The sequence below is a fragment of the Grampus griseus genome, assembly GCF_964374135.1.
Source record: "Grampus griseus genome assembly, chromosome: 11".
NCBI classification, from domain to species: domain Eukaryota; kingdom Metazoa; phylum Chordata; class Mammalia; order Artiodactyla; family Delphinidae; genus Grampus; species Grampus griseus.
Window position 1 is genome coordinate 9001591 of NC_139005.1, and position 21648 is coordinate 9023238.

At 37.2% G+C, this 21648-nt stretch overlaps 1 protein-coding gene across 1 annotated transcript in view; it reads right to left on the bottom strand.

The window, feature by feature from the left end:
- The window catches only part of LRP6 (LDL receptor related protein 6), a 178247-nt gene that overhangs the window by 25298 nt on the left and 131301 nt on the right, over positions 1 to 21648 (bottom strand). The window contains exons 11-15 of the mRNA XM_082665597.1: positions 21116 to 21300; positions 20164 to 20490; positions 13123 to 13325; positions 10976 to 11187; positions 9912 to 10102 (exon numbers count right to left, since the gene is read on the bottom strand). Coding sequence (XP_082521723.1) covers positions 9912 to 10102; positions 10976 to 11187; positions 13123 to 13325; positions 20164 to 20490; positions 21116 to 21300 — 1118 coding nt within the window. The remainder of the gene's footprint in view (positions 1 to 9911; positions 10103 to 10975; positions 11188 to 13122; positions 13326 to 20163; positions 20491 to 21115; positions 21301 to 21648) is intronic.

A 21648-nucleotide genomic window follows, 5' to 3' on the forward strand; every position in this document is an offset into this window, starting at 1 on the left:
AAACATCTACTAAAACGATGGTAAAAAATGAAGGCGTAAACCCATAAGGACAAATGGGACAGAAGAGTAGAAAAGCGATATAAAATTTACAAGTTGGAGAACAGACAGACAACAGATCAAGAATTTTAGCCTCCTATGAACCTCCTTTCAATAAGCTAATAGAGGATGTGATCTATCACGTAAAAGGAATTAACGAAAGAAACGGAATCTGGGAAACAGCAGGTTCAGAACCAAGGAGACTGGCAAGTACATTCCCAGGATAACGGTGAAAGAAAGTTGCCCTAGAAAGCAAGCAAATCCAGACTGGAGCAAGATGACAAAGAAATGCAGGAGGTACGTCTTCAGTTAAAAAGAAAAAAAGATGGAGTGCTTGATGCATCTGCACATACTGAAACAATATTTACATTAGATAAGATTCATTTCAGAGAGAAATAAAGCTACAGAAGGAAATGCAGCTCATAGTAATATTTTCATAGCCATAAATAACAAACAATTATGAACTTAAAAATTATGATATAACTAAGCTGGGAGGATAGGAGGAGAGTTCATATAGGTATGTTAGGGATATATGGTTTAAGACAGCAAAATCATTATCTTCCATTAAAAGAAGTCAAATTGTGGTATCTAAAAATTAAAAATCATGAAGCAGCAGTTTTAAACAAGTTATTTTAAACTATCGGAGATGCCTCTGAGAGTAGGAACTGAGAGGAGGAAGTAGAGCAGTAGACTTGGTTTTTGTAGGCCAATTAGAACCATTTGATTTCTATACCTACATGTATTACTTTGATGAAAATTAAAATTAAATTTAAACTGTAACACTAAGAGTGATTAAAAAAAGATTAGTTGGTGGTAGTGGAAGGATGGCCTCAATTGGACAACTGGGGAAAATAAGAGGTCAACAGTGTTGCTGGAGGATCCCAGATCTACTGATTGACTCTGATGGCAGTTATAAAACTCTGGAATCAGCAATGAAAAGACATTTATTCAACAATCTAAGCATATACTAAACACAGTGCAGTATAAAAGCTCTGTAGGAGGCTAAAAATACTAAGTAGAAAGATACCCCATGAAAAAAGTATATGATTATCTGTGAACATATAAGGAAGGGGGGAAAAACCTACCAACATTATACTAATCTTATTCAGAAAACGTAAAAAAAGGAAACATTTCTTTTTATGAGGCCAATGTAACCTTGATGGCAAGACGCCAACAAGTACATTATAAGAAAGGAAAATTATGGGGTAATCTTTCTAATGAACACAGATGTAAACATCTTAAACAAAACATTAGCAAATCAAATTCAGCAATATATAAAAGGGATAATGTATCATATCAAGTTTGATTTATTCTAGCAAACTAAGAACAGAAGAGAATTTCCTTAATCTGCTTTTTAAAAGTTATCTACAGAAAAACCTTAGCAAACATAAAACCTAATCAAGAAGTATTGAATGCTTCCCCCAAATCATGAAAAACAAAAACAAAATGAAACAAAAAAATCTAAGGATTCTATTATTTTATTCAATATTGTACTGGGGGGTCCCAGTCAGTGTAATAAGGCAACAAAGAAAAAGGACTGGAAAAGAAAAAATAAAACTCTCCCCATCTGTAGACAAATGATTCTGTAACACAGAAAATTCTAATTTAGCAAGGTCCCTGGGAACAAGCACAATGTACCAGACTGGGGAAGAAGGGAAAAACTGTATTTCTATATTCCAGCCACAACCAGAAAATGAAATATTAAATATTTAGACTACTCTTTATTACCAGCACTCAAAAGCATTAAATACCAAGGAATAATTCCAATGAAACACAGGCAAGACCTCTACACAGAAAACTACAAAACACTGAGGGAAATTAAAGTTCTAAATAAATAAGGGATATACCATGTTCATGGTTTAGAATCTAGACTAATATTATAAAGATAACAATTCTCCCTAAATTGATCTATAAATTCAAAGCAAACCAGAAAGAATTCTAGTAGGTTTTTGCTTTTTGGTGGAAGAGGCTGATCCTAAAATGTATTTGGAAATGCAAAGTGTCAACACTAGCCACGGTAATCTTAAAGAAATACTAAGAAGAAATACTAAAGATGTACACTGCGAGATACACTTGTTATAAAGTTTTATTAATTAAAACAATACTATGTAAGACAAAGTGACCAAGGGACGATTAGAGTCCAGACACAAAGTTACACTAATATAATCATTTCATTTATAACAAAGGTGACAGGAGAGCACAGCAGGGAAAGGATGGTCTTCTCAAAAGAAACAGTGTTGAATCAAACAGTAATGTGGGAAATAAAATATAACTTAACCCCTGTCTCACACCATACACAAAAATAAATTCCAAATGGATTAGAGATCTAAAATAAGAAAAGTTAAACAAAAACATTTTAGGAAAAAACACAAGAAAGTATCTCTGTGACTATGCAGAAGTCAAAGATTTCTTAAATATAACATAAAAGGCACTAATCATAAAGGGAAAAATTAATAAACTTTACTACAATAAAAATAACTTTTTTCATCTAAAGACACCACTGGGAGAGTGAAAAGGTAAATCACAAACTGAAAGATTTATGTAATACATATCTTTCTCTATAGAGAAAGTATGAAGGCATACCAAAAATTATTAAAGAAGACTTATAAATGGAAGGATACCCCACAGTCATGAATGAAAAGACTGAATTCCTTAAACATAACAATTCTCCACCAATATGTATGTAATTTGATAATGGATTAACATCCTGAATAAAGAATTTCTAGAAATCAGCAATAGGAAAATGGGCAGAAACTACGAATTGCAATTCACATATGAAATATGAAATGACCAATAAATTAACCTCAAATTCAAATAGAGAAATGCATACTTTATTAACAATGAGATATACCTCTAAAACTATTGGATTGGTAAAAACTCAGAAGTCTAAAAGTACCAAGTACTGGAGGAGAAGCTCATATACTTCTATATATGCAAAACTGTGGGTATTCTAAACTGATATAATCACTTTGGAGAGCAATCTGAATAGATATAGTCAAGTTGAATATATACGTACCACATTAGACAGCAATCCCACTACTAAGTTTAGGCCACAGAGAAATATTCAAATATGTACATAAGAATAAACACTGCAGCACTGCTTTTAATGGCAAAAAATTGGAAATAGCAGTTTAGATAGCAGAATAGAGAAACTGTAGAATGATCATCAATGAAATACTATTTAGCACTGAAAATAACTGACATAGATTTGTGGATCAACAGGGATCACCTCAAAACCACGATATATCTGAAAAAAGCAAGTGACAAAAGAATACATGAGACTACTTATACTAATTTTAAAAAGTGAAAAGAAGTTTAAATGTGTGCGTGTACATGGTAAAAAATACAGAGAGAGAGCGAGAGAGAACGAGCAAGAGAGAGAAAGCAAAACATGCATGGCAAAGAAACACATCAAAAGTTACCTCTGAGGAAAGAGGGAGGAAAACAGAACAGGGGAGGGATACACAAGGGCTTCAAATTCTCCCTAATGTTTTTTTTTTTTTTTTTTTCACGAGAGAGGAGGAAGGAAGGTTCAAAAGAAAATATGGCCAAACACTAAGATTTTTTTTTAACATCTTTATTGGAGTATAATTGCTTTACAATGGTGTCTTAGTTTCTGCTTTATAACAAAGTGAATCAGTTATACATATACATATGTCCCCATATCTCCTCCCTATTGCGTCTCCCTCCCTCCCACCCTCCCTATCCCAGCCCTCTAGGTGGTCACAAAGCACTGAGCTGATCTCCCTGAGCTATGCAGCTGCTTCCCACTAGCTATCTATTTTACGTTTGGTAGTGCATATATGTCCATGCCACTCTCTCACTTTGTCCCAGCTTACCCTTCCCCCTCCCCATGTCCTCAAGTCCATTCTCTAGTAGGTCAGCATCTTTATTCCTGTCCTGCCCCTAGGTTCTTCTGACCATTTTTTTTTTTTTAGATTCCATATATATGTGTTAGCATACGGTATTTGTTTTGCTCTTTCTGACTTACTTCACTCTCTATGACAGTCTCTAGGTCCATCCACCTCACTACAAATAACTCAATTTCGTTTCTTTTTATGGCTGAGTAATATTCCATGGTATATATGTGCCACATCTTCTTTATCCATTCATCTGTCGATGCACACTTAGGTTGCTTCCATGCCCTGGCTATTGTAAACAGACCTGCAATGAACGCTGCGGCACATGACTCTTTTTGAATTATGGTTTTCTCAGGGTATATGCCCAGTAGTGGGATTGCAGGGTCATATGGTAGTTCTATTTTTAGTTTCTTAAGGAACCTCCATACTGTTCTCCATAGTGGCTGTATCAATTTACATTCCCATCAACAGTGCAAGAGGGTTCCCTTTTCTCCACACCCTCTCCAGCATTATTGTTTGTAGATTTTTTGATGATGGCCATTCTGACTGGTGTGAGATGATATCTCATTTTGATTTTCATTTCTCTAATGATTAATGATGTTGAGCATTCTTTCATGTGTTTGTTGGCCATCTGTATATCTTCTTTGGAGAAATGTCTATTTAGGTCTTCTGCCCATTTTTGGATTGGGTTGTTTGTTCTTTTGTGATATTGAGCTGCATGAGGTGCTTGTATGTTTTGGAGATTAATCCTTTGTCAGCTGCTTGGCTTGCACATATTTTCTCCCATGCTGAGGGCTGTCTTTTTGTCTTGTTTATGGTTTCCTTTGCTGTGCAAAAGCTGTTAAGTTTCATTAGGTCCCATTTGTTTATTTTTGTTTTTATTTCCATTTCTCTACGAAGTGGGTCAAAACGGATCTTGCTGTGATTTATGTCATGGAGTGTTCTGCCTGTGTTTTCCTCTAAGAGTATGATGGTGTCTGGTATACATATAGGTCTTTAATCCAGTTTGAGTTTATTTTTGTGTATGGTGTTAGGGAGTGTTCTAATTTCATTCTTTTACATGTAGCTGGTCCAGTTTTCCCAGCAGCACTTACCGAAGAGACTGTCTTTTTCTCCACTGTATATTCTTGCCTCCTTTATCAAACATAAGGTGACGATATGTGTGTGGGTTTATCAGTGAAATTGGCCTGTAGATTTCTTTGTGACATCTTTGTCTGGTTTTTCGTATCAGGGTGATGGTCGCCTTGTAGAATGAGTTTCTGAGTGTTCCTCCCTCTGCTATATTTTAGAAGAGTTTGAGAAGGACAGGTGTTAGCTCTTCTCTAATGTTTGATAGAATTCACCTGTGAAGCCATCTGGTCCTGGGCTTTTGTTTGTTGGAAGATTTTTTAATCACAGTTTCAATTTCAGTGCTTGTGATTGGTCTGTTCATATATTCTATTTCTTCCAGGTTCAGGCTCAGAAGGTTGTGCATTTCTAAGAATTTATCCATTTCTTCCAGGTTGTCCATTTTATTGGCATAGAGTTGCTTTGTAGTAATCTCTCATGATCCTTTGTATTTCTGCAGTATCAGTTGTTACTTCTCCTTTTTCATTTCTAATTCTATTGATTTGAGCCTTCTCCCTTTTTTTCTTGGTAAGTCTGGCTAATGGTTTATCAATTTTGTTTATCTTCTCAAAGAACCAGCTTTTAGTTTTATTGATCTTTGCTATCGTTTTCTTCATTTCTTTTCCATTTATTTCTGATCTGATCTTTATGATTTCTTTCCTTCTGCTAACTTTGGGGTTTTCTGTTCTTTCTCTAATTGCTTTAGGTGTAAGGTTAGGTTGTTTATTTGAGATGTTTCTTGTTTCTTAAGGTAGGATTGTATTGCCATAAACTTCCCTCTTAGGACTGCTTTTGCTGCATCCCATAGGTTTTGGGTCATTGTGTTTTCATTGTCATTTGTTTCTAGGTATATTTTGATTTCCTCTTTGATTTCTTCAGTGATCTCTTGGTTATTAAGTAGTGTGTTGTTTAGCCTCCAGGTGTTTGTATTTCTTACAGATTTTTTCCTATAATTGATATCTAGCCTCAAAGCATTGTGGTTGGAAAAGATACTTGATACGATTTCAATTTTCTTAAATTTACCAAGGCTTGATTTGTGACCCAAGATATGATCTATCCTGGAGAATGTTCCATGAGCACTTGAGAAGAATGTGTATTCTGTTGTTTTTGTATGGAATATCCTATAAATATCAATAAAGTCTATCTTGTTTAATGTATCATTTAAAGCTTGTGTTTCCTTATTTATTTTCATTTTGGATGATCTGTCCATTGGTGAAAGTGGGGTGTTAAAGTCCCCTACTATGACTGTGTTATTGTCGAGTTCCCCTTTTATGGCTGTTAGTATTTGTTCTTATGTATTGAGGTGCTCCTATGTTGGGTACATAAATATTTACAATTGTTATATCTTCTTTTTGGATTGATCCCTTGATCATTATGTAGTGTCCTTCTTTGTCTCTTGTAATAGTCTTTGTTTTAAAGTCCATTTTGTCTGATATGAGAATTGCTACTCCAGCTTTCTTTTGATTTCCATTTGCATGGAATATCTTTTTCCATCCCCTCACTTTCAGTCTGTATTTGCCCCTCAGTCTCAAGTGGTCTCTTGTAGACAGCATATATACGGGTCTTGTTTTTGTATCCATTCTGCCAGTCTGTGTCCTCTGGTTGGAGCATTTAATCCATTTACATTTAAGGTAATTATCTATATGTATGTTCCTCTTACCATTTTCTTAATTGTTTTGGGTTTATTATTGTAGGTCTTTTCCTTCTCTTGTGTTTCCTGCCTAGAGAAGTTCCTTTAGCATTTGTTGTAAAGCTCGTATGGTGGTGCTGAACTCTCAGCTTTTGCTTGTCTGTAAAGGTTTTAGTTTCTCCGTCAAATCTGAATGAGATCCTTGCTGGGTAGAGTAATCTTGGTTTTAGGCTTTTCCCTTTCATCACTTTAAATATGTCCTGCCACTCCCTTCTGGTTTGCAGAGTTTCTGCTGAAAGATCAGCTGTTAACTTTATGGGGATTCCCTTATGTGTTATTTGTTGAAACACTAAGATTTGACAAAGATGGATGGCAGAAATTCTACACTTTCTGTATGCTGGAACCATTTCATAATTAAGGGTGGAAAAACAAACAATAAAACATGAATAGACAAAAAAAGAAGCATTAATAACGATAGTCTTTTGTTTACAAGCAGCTCATGCAGCTCAGTATCAAAACAACAACCCAATCCAAAACTGGGCAGAAGACCTAAATAGACATTTCTCTAAAGAAGATATACAAATTGCCAACAAACACATGAAAGAATGCTCAACATCACTAATCATTAGGGAAATGCAAATCAAAACTACAATGAGGTATCACCTCACACCAGTCAGAATGGCCATCATCAAAAAATCTACAAACAATACATGCTGCAGAGGGTGTGGAGAAAAGGGAACCCTCCTGCACTGCTGGTGGGAATGTAAATTGATACAGCCCACTATGGAGAACAGTATGGAGGTTCCTTAAGAAACTAAAAATAGAATTACCATATGACCTAGCAATCCCACTACTGGGCATATACCCTGAAAAGACTATAAATCAAAAAGAGTCATGTACCACAATATTCATTGCATCTCTATTTACAATAGCCAGGACATGGAATCAACCTAAGTGTCCACAGACAGATGAATGGATAAAGAAGATGTGGCACATATATACAATGGAATATTACTCAGCCATAAGAAGAAACGAAATTGAGTTATTTGTAGTGAGGTGGATGGACCTAAAGTCTGTCATACAGAGTGAAGTAAGTTAGAAAGAGAAAAACAAATATTGTATGGTAACACACATATATGGAATCTAAAAAAAAAAAAAAAAAAAAAAAAGGTTATGAAGAACCTAGGGGCAGGACAGGAATAATGACACATATGTAGAGAATGGACCTGAGGACATGGGGAGGGGGAAGGGTAAACTGGGACGAAGTGAGAGAGTGGCATGGACTAATACATACTACCAAATGTAAAATAGGTAGCTAGTGGGAAGCAGCTGCATAGCACAGGGAGATCAGTTCAGTGCTTTGTGACCACCTAGAGGGGTGGGATAGGGAGGGTGGGAGTGAGACACAAGAGGGAGGAGATATGGGGATATATGTATATGTATAGCTGATTCACTTTGTTATAAAGCAGAAACTAAGACACCATTGTAAAGCAATTATACTCCAATAAAGATGTTTTAAAAATAAATAATGATAGTGTTTTGGATTTTCTTTTTTTATTTGCTAAACTGTCTTTAATAAACATGTGCCGCTTTTATAACAAAAAATAAACATCATAAACGAAGAGAAAAAGAGAAAAGGAAAGAAGGGGGAAAACCCACATTAAATACTAGAAAAAGTTATAACACTGTTATAATAAATAACTATCATACACACGAGAGGGGATATAAGAGATACATGTGATCAGGTAAGGGAAAGAACATACTATGCAAGGTGGGTGCATACACACGCAAAGTGAGTGCATGACTGTTTGGAATCAAAGAAGGCATAATGGAAGGGAGGCATTTGAACCTGAAAAGACAGAATTTCTTAAAATTTTAAACAAGTTACACATATATGCGAAAATATAAAACTTATATGATACAGAAATAAATACTCTTAACATATTAGTATGCTAACCTTACATACCTTTCTCAAGGTTTATGTGTTTGCATATTTCTCAAGGAATATACAAAAATACATACCTATATTTTTGTTAATAGTATACATATTGTCTGTGTGTGTGTGTGTCTGTGTGTGTGTGTGTGTGTGTGTGGTACACACATTTTTGGAGGCAATTTGCCAGTATATATAGTATATAGTTTGTGTGTGTATGTGTATTTATATGTGTGTGGGTGTAAAATATAGTTTTAAATTTCAAATAAAACTAAATCTTAATAAACATTACTATACAACTTAATTTTAAAAATCATCCTTCTATGTCAGTACACACAGATCTACTGAATGACTGTAATAATTACTGAATGATTGTTAATATTTCATATCCCTGATATACTAGAATGTATTTCTCTGTGATAGACTATTACAAATAATGCTCAGCAAACACCGTTGTACAACAGGGTCAGTGTTTCTGTAAGACTGCTATACGCAAGAGAAAGTTACCAGCAAATGGCCCTCCAAAAAGGTTCTACCAATTTCCACTTCTACAAAAGTGTACGAGAGCATGCCATTTTCTACCATTCTGGCCAATGTTGGGAATAATCAACACCACATTTTATGACTCTGATAGATATAAATAGTGTATTATTTTAATTTCATTTTCCTGATCGCTAGTGAGACCACACAGAGTATTTGGACTTCAGAAATTGGGGGTAGGGGAATAAACATGATTGTAAAGAGAGGACCACTGAGAAATGAGAAAGTAAAAAGTATATTTGAAGACAAACAAATTATTTCATTAAAACACACCAGGAATCTTAAGATCATTTGAGCTTGAGGATGAGTCTGTGAAAGGAAAATACCAACTTAAGCATGCAACCAGACTTTTTTTCTTCAGGTTCTAAGAGTACCCTGAAGGGTTTTTTTAGTATAGTTAGTGACATGATTAGAAACCATGCTTCAGAAAATTAATTTAGGAACAGTGTGTAAACTTTCAGGGGGGAAAAAATCAGCAGGCAGGAGACTAATCATAGGCTAGAATTCAGGCCAGAGATAAGACAAAGTAGAGCAGAAGAATTAGAAAAGGAGAAGAGATGCATTAGAAACATATTATTTACGGAGCCCAAATCAAGAAAATTCTCAAGTTATTACATAAAAATGGAGTAATCATGTTGATGGTTAAAGAAAAAGTGCTTCCCAACCAACTTGATGCTGACTATTCTTAGTGAATAACTGTAAAGAAATGTGTACAAAAATAATACAATTGAAGGAAAATACAAATGCTATTGGTGAATCATCTCAATAACTCAAATCAAAATAAGGAAACACATTTCTTGGGTACCTGAGAGATCACTGCTTTCAATTCGCCGGAGATCTGAATCAGCCCAAAAGAGTTTGCCCAATCTGCTATCAAGAGCTAAAGCAATTGGTTTACTTAAGCCACTGAAAAAGAGGACCTCCCGTTCTGTTCCATCTAAAGCAGCTCGTTCAATTTTGGGAGACCTTTCCTGAAGATTGGTAAAATACATATACCTGAAGAGAAAGGAGGAAACTATAAGTTTACCAAAGTAAGAAATCACACAAAATGAGAACACTCCTGTTGATTAAGACAAAAGGAAGTAAAATAATATTTTTAAATCTTATTTTAAACGTTTTAAAACATATGTTTTGAAGGTCATGGGATATATTTCAATTTCAGTAATAGTAACAAAGGGTGCACAGAAGTTCTTAGGGAGTTAACTTTAAGGAATTAATAAAACAAAGTGTTAGATACAGGCAGCCTTATGCTTTTGGAATAATACAATATAATAAATAAAATAGCAGTAATCAGAGAGATCTGGACACAAAATTTTAACTTTCTTCTCTATTAGTCTATTTCATAACTGAAAATAAGTCATATATGAATCATTTCTTATATTTAACTTCTATAGTTCATCTCTTTCCTGTAACTCCTTTGAAGTAAGCTACTTTCCCTGCTGAATTCCTTATCATTCATTCAGATTCAAGTAAGTATAATTTATTAAATGCAAAGCTCTATATTAAATGAAAGAAGGCATATTAGTTCTTATCATAAAAGAACCTAAAATCTAGTAGAAAACATAAGACTGAAAAACAAGTATAAGGTAAAGTGGAAAGGACTAAGTATAACTAGAGAGGTGCAGACATAGAGCGGTGGGTATTTGAGAGAAGAGAATGTTACATCTGGCTGGGGGTGGGGCAGATCAAGGGAAACTTCACAGAGGATGTTACAGTTCAAACAGTCCTGGAGATATGGGTAGAAATTAGAATTAAAGCAGTAGTGACTAAGGAAGGAAATTCTAGACAGTAAAATCAGAGAAAGCAAGAATATACATGGGCTGAAAAGGAAGGCTGATGAGGGTTTCAGATGCCACCTTAGTAACATACCCTTTTTCTGGGTTTACCACAATGGCTCGAGGTCTGTCTTGCTCGCCTTTTAACACCACTCCAATCGATCTCCCATCTAATCTTGTTACATTAATGACATTGGTGGCCTCGCAAGTCCAATAGATGTAGCGGCTATAAATGTCAATGCTGAGGTCATAGGGCTGTATTTCTAGGTTCTGATTTGGAACTGAGCTCACAACCACTGTAAAGCCCTAAGGGAAGAAAAAGAAACACACACAGAAAATTGGATTCCAAGCCAGACAGCTCCGAGGAGACCACTCACAATACTTATACTTACGTGGTCACACACCTGAGAAGGAACTCTCAAGTCTCAAGCGACATTTCTTAGTGAACATTTCAAATGTTCCCTTTGGTTATTACAACATAAAGCAGTAGAGCGAGCTGAGGCCATATTGGTTGCTCTAAGAAGCTGATAGTGCACTGATCAGAAATGAGAGTGAGAAGGTGGCAGCTGTCCCTGTAAACCAGAGACAACTGCGGCTAGAACCACACTCTAGAAATACCTCTAAAGCGGTGGTGCTCAACCAGTGGCGATTCTGCATTTGCAAATGCCTCCACCAGGGGCACTGGCCAATGTCTGGAGACTTTTTTTTTTTTTTTTGTGGTACGCGGGCCTCCCACTGCTGTGGCCTCTCCCGCTGCAGAGCACAGGCTCAGCGGCCATGGCTCACGGGCCCAGCTGCTCCATGCGGGATCCTCCCCGGACTGGGGCAGGAACCGCGCCCCCTGCATCGTCAGGCGGACCCTCAACCACTGAGCCACCAGGGAAGCCCTGGAGCCATTTTTGATTGTCACGCCTGTGAGACTGTAACTGGCTTCTAGTGGGGAGAGGCCAGGGATGCTGCTAAATATCCTATGACGTACACGTCAGACCTCCACACAGAGAATTATCCAGCCGAAAATGTCAACAGTGCGGAAGTTGAGAAACTGCTCTAGAGACAATAGCAATTAGTCAGGGCTACAAACCACATCTATCAGTCATGTCCTTCTCTAATCCTCAAATCTACCCCCCACCAAATTTTCTTTTAAACAAAGCCAAGCAAAAAGAGAGGCTTTGTTCATCTGTTTTATCTGAATAAATTATATTTTATTTACTCGGCATCTCTGAGGTAACACTCCTTAATAAGGCTATCTCATTTATTTGCTATGTCCTCAGCTGTATAACAACAGCTATAATTTCTATCAACTAGTTATCAGCCTATTGGTCCTGGCCTACACCATGTAAAGTGCATCTGTAGTACACCGCTACAACTATACCCCTAAATGATCCTCGGCAGCCCTAAATACACTATCTCCTTGCTCTTGTCAGACAAGACATGAAAAATAAGTAATCTAATCTCCCTAAATTTTAATGCATTAAAAATGCAACTTAACATTACTGTTAAAAGGAAAATGACAAATAATTATATATAGTAATCCCGGTCTAATACTGCTTGGACACAGAAAGAAAGCAAAGAATTATGGACAGTGGTATGTAAATCATGACTAGAATGTAAGCACAGATAAGACATGTTGATAATATTTTCATTCCTATCCCATAGTCACCAAATAATAGTTACCAAAACAAAAACAAAAAAAGATTAGACTAATGATAACATATCCTAGATGTAATTTTACTGAGACTGTGTTTTATGTTTCCCATCCTCTGAACCTTTTAAATACTAGTTAACTAGTAACACAACTATTATTTACTGAGGGCCCACTGTGTGGTAATGGGCTATGTGCTTTTACATTCCTTTCAGCTAAAAAGTTCATAAGAGTCCTAGTGAGTGACAAAGCTGAGATCAGAACCAAGTGTGTATTTGATTTCAAAGTTTCCAACACTCCATGTAAATGGAATTAAAAAAAAGAAACTATATAAATGATACAGGTGGCACTGACAGTCATACTAATATATGAGTATAAGTTATTTTAATACAACACAATCTTCATTCTAACAGAATTATCAAACAATTGTTTACTCAAATATCATTAGGAGGGAAAAAAGCTGCTAGGTTCAGAATTTCAGTTTTACACACACACACACACACACACACAAGCGGAGTCAAGACTTCAGTAAAATAGGATGGTTGGCTGGTCCAATTACTAGGCAGAAGAACTGGATTTTGAATGCAGCCCTGAATTACCTGGCTGCCATCTTCTTGTGCTTTTCGGATCATGTTTTGTCGTGAGTCAACCCAATAGAGTTGCTTGTCCAGCGGGTCATAGTCAATGGCCCGGACATTCCGAAGGCTGTGGATAGGAAGGATGATGTCAGGGCTCTGCTGTTCATCAATCACCATGCGGTTGATGGCACTCTTTTGACTGAAGAGCAGGAAAGTAGTTGGAGCTTAAAGAAAGAAAAAAGTAAATAGGAAACGTAGTTACCCTAAGTCTTGTATCACTCAAAGATTTGATCAGCCTGTTGTCTGTATCTCATACAAAACAGACATGTATGTTGAAAAGGTAAGGTTGAGATAAAACCCTTTGGAATGCCTCCAGAAACTCTCCTAGAGGTAACACTGATCGGCACTCTGGTTACCAAACCAGTTATGAATTTACCCCATGATAACAGCCAACTAGCCACTTTTTCTCTGTCTTGTCCACAGCGGTATCACAGGACACTTGATTTTAATGAAGCATTTAATAGAGATAGACAAAATTCTCCTGTCTGCCAAGTAAATAATCCTAACTCCTCCATAACCAATTCTTGTAGATGGAAGGAAGCCTGGGTCTCCACAGGTCAAAGAAGAAACTTCAAGATTGGTTTTAGTCTCACTTCTCACACTATTTAGTCACTTGATCTTAACTAAGACCCTAAACCTCTCTGAGTCAAAATCTACTCAACTCTAAAATAAGGTCATAGCTATGTTGTCCTGCTCATTGACTTGCTATAAAAATTTTACAACATATGTGTAAATACTTTAAAAACTGTAAGGCATTATGGCAATTATACCTCAACAAAAAATTGTAAGGCATTATGTAAATGTCAAGTAAAAATAACTACTGTTTATTATTATCAGTAGTAGCAGTAATAAACTTGGTATTAGTAGGATTCAAACCAACCCTCACTGGTTGCAGATATAGGCTTAATATTTTGCATAGGGGGTTGCAAGGAGAGGGAGCCAGTAAAAAAAAAAAAAAAAAAAAGCACACTTAAGTTGATGCCCTAAATTTATGAAATGGGAAAATGCAACAGAGACAACACTTCCCTTTCCCAGGGACTAGGCCTCTGCATCTCTAACCTAGAAAAGGATAGCATCTGGCAGTGCTACCAAAAACTTCAAAGTCTAATAGCATTTTTTAAATCTTCATTTAAAATATATGTAAAAATTCTGTAATTACATGTTGCTCAGTCACCACCTAAATCCAGGAGATTTTTGGAGAATTTTGTCCTTCTCAGGGATATAAACATAAATGGCCAAGACAGAACTCCCTGCTTTATTTCCCCTTAAACCCCATTCTTCACAGCTCCATTATTTGTGGTTCCCTGGTTGACTTTACGTTTACACCCAAATGTATACTGGCTTAAATCCCGAAGAAATTCACTGGTTCTCACAAAGAAACTTGGTATTCACAACACTGAAATTCGGCTTTGAGTTCCTCACTGGCTAAAAGTCCATACCTAGCTTGGAAGATTTAGAAAGTATTCCAATGATCCCACTGGAACTCTCCATTACCTGGAGTCCATAACATATTGATTTAACAATTTTCAGCAATTTTAGTAGAACCCATGCCTTAAGCAGTAAGAATACAGGTCACAACAGAGTAGTTAACAAGTTTCCCATCTTTTTTTTTTTTTAAAGAATTATTTTTTTGGCAGTTACTACATTCTTGTAAATCAAGACAATAGAAAAAAAAGTTCTGAATTCTAAATTTCCAACAAAATAAGCACCGCTTATACTAAGACATACAATGAAACTTAGAAGAAAGACCCCACAGTTTTAGGTGTCAACTTTTCCTGCCTGGGAAATAATCAAATATATATTTGGCTCCAAGTATGTTTCACTGGGTACTTTTTTTTTTTTTGAGTCAAGTTTTAACCTTTAATAAGATTCCACAATTAGGTGTTCTAGAAATGTAGATTAAGACAAAGCCAAATATGGCTCCAAAGAAATGCTTGTTTCAAAGTCTATGGATGACATTAATAATTACAGCTGGCTAAATATTTCTAAGAGGAAGCTAATGTTTTGACTTATTTACAAAAGTGACAAAGAATATGCAATTTTGTAAACCTCAATCCATCCTAATTTATGTAACCTCTAGCCACCACTCCCTCATCTCCTGCAGAATGCTTTCAAAACTGTCCTATGAGGCTGTCTCTGTTTTGCATTCCCACAACGAAGACAGCCAGCCACACGCAGAAGCTGGAGGATGATGTAGGAGGAAGCTCTTCAGCTCTCCTTTGAAGACACAAGTGTTCACCCAAAGCTGAAAGAAAGGTATTACTCTGGTGTAAGAACAGCATAAATGACAAGGCCAAGCCCACCATGTCTGACTGTGCCATCTGTGCATTGTGCCAAAGGCGCCAAGTAGGGACTGAAGTCCAGTCCACACTTCATTAGCCAAGTCAAGCACCTATGCAGCTGCATCTGCCCAGAGGAAACACCTTTTCCCAATTTGCACAAAGGTTCCATAGAGGCCAACCACTTCAGTACTGAACAAGGGATTACACAATTTGGCCTCCTCTCTGACTTAATTTCTATTCACTGTGTTCCAGAGACACTGGCCTCCTAGGTGTTCCTCTAATATGCCGAACATGCTTCCCCCTAGGGCCCCTGCATTTGCTATTCCCTTTTGCTTGACAGGTCTTCTCCTAGATATCCAGCATAGCTCATTTTCTCACCTCCCTCAGTTCCGGACATAGTGTCACTTTTACAGTCAGGACTTCTCTCATGACCCTATTTAACACTGTGATCCTCTTACCCACCCTTTCTTGCTCTTAATTTTCTCCATAACACTCATCTCCATCTAACTCCTGACAGAGTTTACTCATTTAGTTCATTATCTGTCCCACTGAAATGTAAGCTCCATGAGGGCAGGGATTAATGTCTATTTTATTCAGTGCTACATTCTTCACTGGCTCAAATGATGCTCAGTGTGGATTAGGTGTTCAGTAAATATTCACTGAAAGAATAAATGAGTAAACAAATGAAGAAACAAGCATGAGATGATGACAACTAAGGACAGCCCTGTAGCCATGATTTTGAAAGTAAGGAAATAAAATTATTTCAGAAAACTGGGAAAGAAAAGAAACAAGCATTTATTTAGGAACTCCAAGATGTCACACATCATACCAGATGTCATCCAATTCCCCAAATTACTCCATTTTATAGGTGAGCAAACTCAGAACGGTTAAGTAATTTCTAAAGAAAGCCTCAGAAAGGTTAAGTAATTTTTCCCAGGTCACAAAGCTGCTGCTGAATGGAAGAGCACATGTTTTTCCAAATCCTGTCCTGCTTCTTCATTCTTCTATTTAACGATGATTTCTTGAATGACTACTATTTACCGAACACTTTTTTAGGCACCTAAGATACATCAGTGGAAAAACAGGAAAAAAATGCTGCTTCATGGAGTTTATATCCCAGTAAACAGATAACAAGTAATAAGCATAATAAAGAGGCTATAGTATATAAATAACAGAGTGTATAAATTATACAGTATATCAGAGAGTGATTAAGTGTCACAGGAAAAAGAAAAATGGTAGGTAAGGGGCACTGGCAATGTTAGATACGGCGGAAGGATGACTTGCAATTTTAAATCGGGCAGATCAGGTCTCACTGTGGAGGTCACAATTAAGCAATGACTTGCAGGTGAAGTATATCCATGCAAATATCTGCAGGAAGAACATTCCAAGTAGAGGAAATAAGCAGTATAACAGTCCTGAAGTAGGAGTAACTGGCATATTTGAAAACAGCAATGAGGCTGGTGTGGCTGCCATGGAGAGAGCAAGAGAGAGAATGGTAAAAGCTGAGGTTAGAGAAGCAAAGCGGGGGTGTGTGTGTGCGAAATGTGGGGTACAGATCATGCAGGAACTTGTAGGCCATTATAAGAACTAGGTTTTCACTCTGTGTGAAATGGGAGGTTTTGAGCAGAGTAACAACATGATCTGACTTAGCTTTTGAAACACAGGTCTAGGAGTAAATTACACAATGTTAGAAAACTTTTTGAGGGCAAGTACTTTGTGTTAAACTTCTCTTGTAATCTGCTTTGGAATCTAATACATCTGTGCACAAATATTAAATAGTACTCATAAAAAGAACACGCAACAGGAAGCCTCTTGAAACACTGCCAATCATCTCAGAAAGAGCCAAAGACAGACATTAGGGACACTCAGCACTGATTTCTCAAGACCTTCACTCACCAACTAGCACACACTGGTAAAATCAGCCCAAACAATAATGACCTCAAAAGGTCTTTCCCTATTCTTCTGTCTCCAACACTTATTACCCCCATTTTCTCCTTCCAAAGTTAAACTTCTTAAAAAAGATGTCTACATAACACATACACTACCAGCCCTTCCTTTTCTCCATTCACTTGTTGATCTATTCCCATCTTTCACCATTACCTCCCTGAAATTACTTTTTTCAGGGTTACTAATAACCACCTCATCCAAATATCCAATGGATACTATTTTAGGCCTCACCTTACTCAACCTGTCAACAGCATTAACACAGTTCTATTTTCAAACAATCTTCTCTCTTGTCTTCTGTGTCACTATCTTCTCCTGGTTCTCCTCTGGCCCTTCTCGCTGCTGCTTTTCTGCGTCCACTGCGAGCTTTCTCTCCTCAACCAGAGTTCCTGAGGTTACCAGACCCCTTCTTTTCGCCACACTAGAGTTTGCAAACTATGGCCCACAAGGTAAATCTGGCCTGCTGCCTGTTTTTATAATAAAGTTTATCAGAATTGAGCCACATTTTAAAAATGTAACATCTATGGCTGCTATCACACTGAAATGTTCAGAGCTGAATAGATGTGAGAGAGACTATAGGATTTACAAGCCTAAATATTTACTCTCTGGCTTCTTAAAGAAAAAGTTTGCTGATCCCAGGTCTATACCTTCTCCCTAAGTACCTATTTTAAATACATGCTGGCATTTCTAAAATTAATACCTCTAACATCTCCCTGAGCTATGCATTCTTCTATACAATTTCTTTCTTTCTTTCTTTTCCTTCCTTCCTTCCCTTTCTTTTCTTTCCTTTCTTTCTTCCTTCCTCCCTCCCTCCCCTCCCTCCCTCCCTCCTTCCTTCCTTCCTTTCTTTCTTTCTATCTTCCTATCTATCGATCTAACTATGGCTGCATTGGGTCTCTGTTGATCGACTGATCTATCTATCTATGGCTGTGTTGGGTCTCTGTTTATCTATCTATCTATCTATCTATCTATCTATCTATCTATCTATCTATCTAAGGCTGCGTTGGGTCTCCGTTGCTGCACACAGGCTTTCTCTAGTTGCAGTGAGTGAGGGCTACTGTTCATTGCAGTGCGCAGGCTTCTCACTGCGGTGGCCTATCTTGTTGCAGAGCACGGGCTTTAGGCACGCGGGCTCTAGAGCACAGGCTCAGTAGTTGTGGCACGCGGGCTCTAGAGCGCAGGCTCAGTAGTTGTGGCTCACGGGCTTAGTTGCTTCACGGCATGTGGGATCTTCCCGGACCAGGGCTCGAACCCATGTCCCCTGCATTGGCAGGCGGATTCTTAACCACTGCACCACCAGGGAAGTCCCTACAATTACCTATCTAATAGTTCTATTTCCCATAGGAAAATCAATACAAACCTAAAATTATTTTTTAATTCTTTTTGAAAACGAATCCTCCCCATTTACTATCTACTTAACTGCTCACACCAAAAATCTACGAGTCATCCTTGCTTCCTCCCTCTTATTCTTCCTCATATACAACTCATTAACAAGTTCTGTTCATTCTAGTTTCGAAATATACCTTGAACCCATCAACGTCTCTCCATCACGACAGCCACCAGCCCCGTCTAAGTCGACCTGCATTATAACAAGAGTCTGACTGCCCTGCAACCACTTAATTTTCCTCCTCAAATCCATTCTCCACAGCAATCAAATCATGTTATTATATCTTATTCAATTTTCATAGCAACCCTACAAGTTAATTACTATTATTATTCCCATTGTACAAATGAGAAAAAATAAGGCTTAAAAAATGTATGTGACTTGCTTTGGTAAAACACAAAACTTACATGTGACAGAGATGCCAAATCATTAAACTATAAACTGATGTTCTTTCCTTTTCAGAACTGAAGTCTTGTGTCAGAACAGACTAGATCCTTTCCTATGTGACCTCCTATACTTTGAGGCACAGAATAAGGTAATTTCAATAGTTCACTATATCCAATATCCTAGAGCAATTTTGTTACCTTCTAACTTAGTGAACTACCCTACTTCTCTCCCACGAATCTACTTTTTCTGATCTATTTATCATATCTACCAATTTGTTCTTGTCTATCCACCAAGACATGGGCATTCACGCACACCTGAATCATAAATCAGGACTCCCCAAGCCAACAATCTTTTGTGGCACACTGTGTTTTGGTGTTCTCAGCACTGTATGTGTGTGTGTCTCTGTGTGCATGTGAATCTGAGAAGAGCTGGTAACATCAGCTAGAAGTGGCGACCACTCACTATGTTCAGAGCATGTGCTCTTTAGTTTTCCTTCCCCATCTATTTACTGTTTCCTACTGAGCTAAATTTACTCATAGCATTTTCTGCCTGGCCTCTTACACACTTAAATTCTTCATCTTTAGCCTATTCTATGAACTTCAAAGGACAAGGAGATCATATTTTGTAGATTCTCTTTGTTGTACTGTTTGTACTGTTCTTCCCTTCCTTTATCATGAATAAATACGTATAGCACACATATGTGCTGTCTGCTGTCTCTCAAAGAAGCTATGCACATTTTTCAATACATATTTAATCCCCAAGGATAAAAGACTTACTTTTTCTATAGTATCAATTCTTCCATAACATCAACTAGTTAGCACCAAACAAATGAAAGTAACAAAAACTTGCATTTTTCCACATTTAGTCCTTCCCTTTTATTAAACAAATGATCAACTCTGGACCTCTACAACTTTTTATTCTAGAAAGAACATGAACTACAGTGTTTTCAAAATCCTGCTTTCTCCTCTAATTGTAGATTGCTTTGCGGGGGGGAATGCAGCTTACCACTACAAGTCCTGTTGTCAGCATTAAGAGAGTAGTGGGCAGGGCATCCACAAACAAAACCTCCAACTGGCACTGCCAAGCAGAGGTGGGAGCAGTGCCCATTGCTGGAAGCACACTCATTCCACCCTGCCTGCCGAGAGGAGTGAAACACGAGGATGTCCATCACATAATCCAAATGGCCCTGGATGATGGTGCGGTTTTGGCCACTGGTTTTGTTGGCACGCTCGATGCTGCGTCGGCTCCAGTCCGTCCAGTAGATGTAATCTTGGTACTGAGTTAAGCCAAACGGATGAGGCAAGTCATCTGCTATAACCTCACGGTTGAGTCCTGTTTTCAGAAAGGCAGTAGAAAGGGGAGAAGCAGAGAGATGAAATATGTGAGAATGTTAAGTCTTGTTGGCAAAAATAAAATGTTAACATATAAAACATTACTTTTGTAAGCAATTTAAAACAGAAGAATTCCTTTAAAAGCAATTCTTAAACCAGACTGGTCCTCTGAAATCAACCCACCTGCAGTCTGACCCCATGCCTCAAACTAATATTCTTGCTACAAATCACTGAGTTTTTTTAAACTCCTGTAAATGGTCTATTTTGATTGTGGTCTTATTTTCCCTCCATAAAGGTCTACAGTTCAACTATTTTTCCTTCCAAAAAAGGATGAAAATGCATATATTGTATTTTACCGGTACAAAAAGTCACTTCAGGAATGCCCAGGGTGTTATAAATTCCATTATAAGCCCAACAGTAATGAAATTTCCACATATTAAAGAGATATGAATCCAAGTACCTAGCCCACTATTAATAAATAGGATACAGTGTGAGACAGAGGAAAAACCTAGACATTCGTATGAAGTTTTATTAATAGTATCTAACCTATGGTAAACAGCAGCCACTGACTTTTGCACAGAAAGGATTATATACTATCTGTCTGAACAAAAGGGAGTACAGCTTACCAAGCATATTTGAAGATTCTATTAAGTTGGTGTCCAGGTCTGTCCAATAAAGCCTCCTTTTAGCATAATCAATAGTCAGGCCATTTGCTCGCCCCACATTTGGAACTAACGTAGTACGTTCACTTCCATCCATGGCAGCTCTGTCTATCTTAGGCTTTCCACCCCATTCAGTCCAATACATAAATCTAAATTCAAAACAGTGGATACTTAACATTTCATTTTTGACTATTTGGGAGAAAGGATCATATTCATGCACAGTAACTAAATGAATTTAAAGAAAATATACATTAAGTCAAGGAAATTGGTAAAGCAAAATCATAGCTATAATTTTTTTCAAGAATACTGGCAGCCTCAACTAAATATTTTTTCTCATATCCTAAAAAGGAAGTGAGTCAGCTTTCCTTAGTCTTTCCAATGAATTTGTTCCATCCAAAACCTAGGAACTGGAAACAAACCAATGATTTCCTTATTGCAGCATTGCATTTATAAAACTAATATTCAAGAAGTTAGCAAAGAATTAAAGCTCTGGTCTC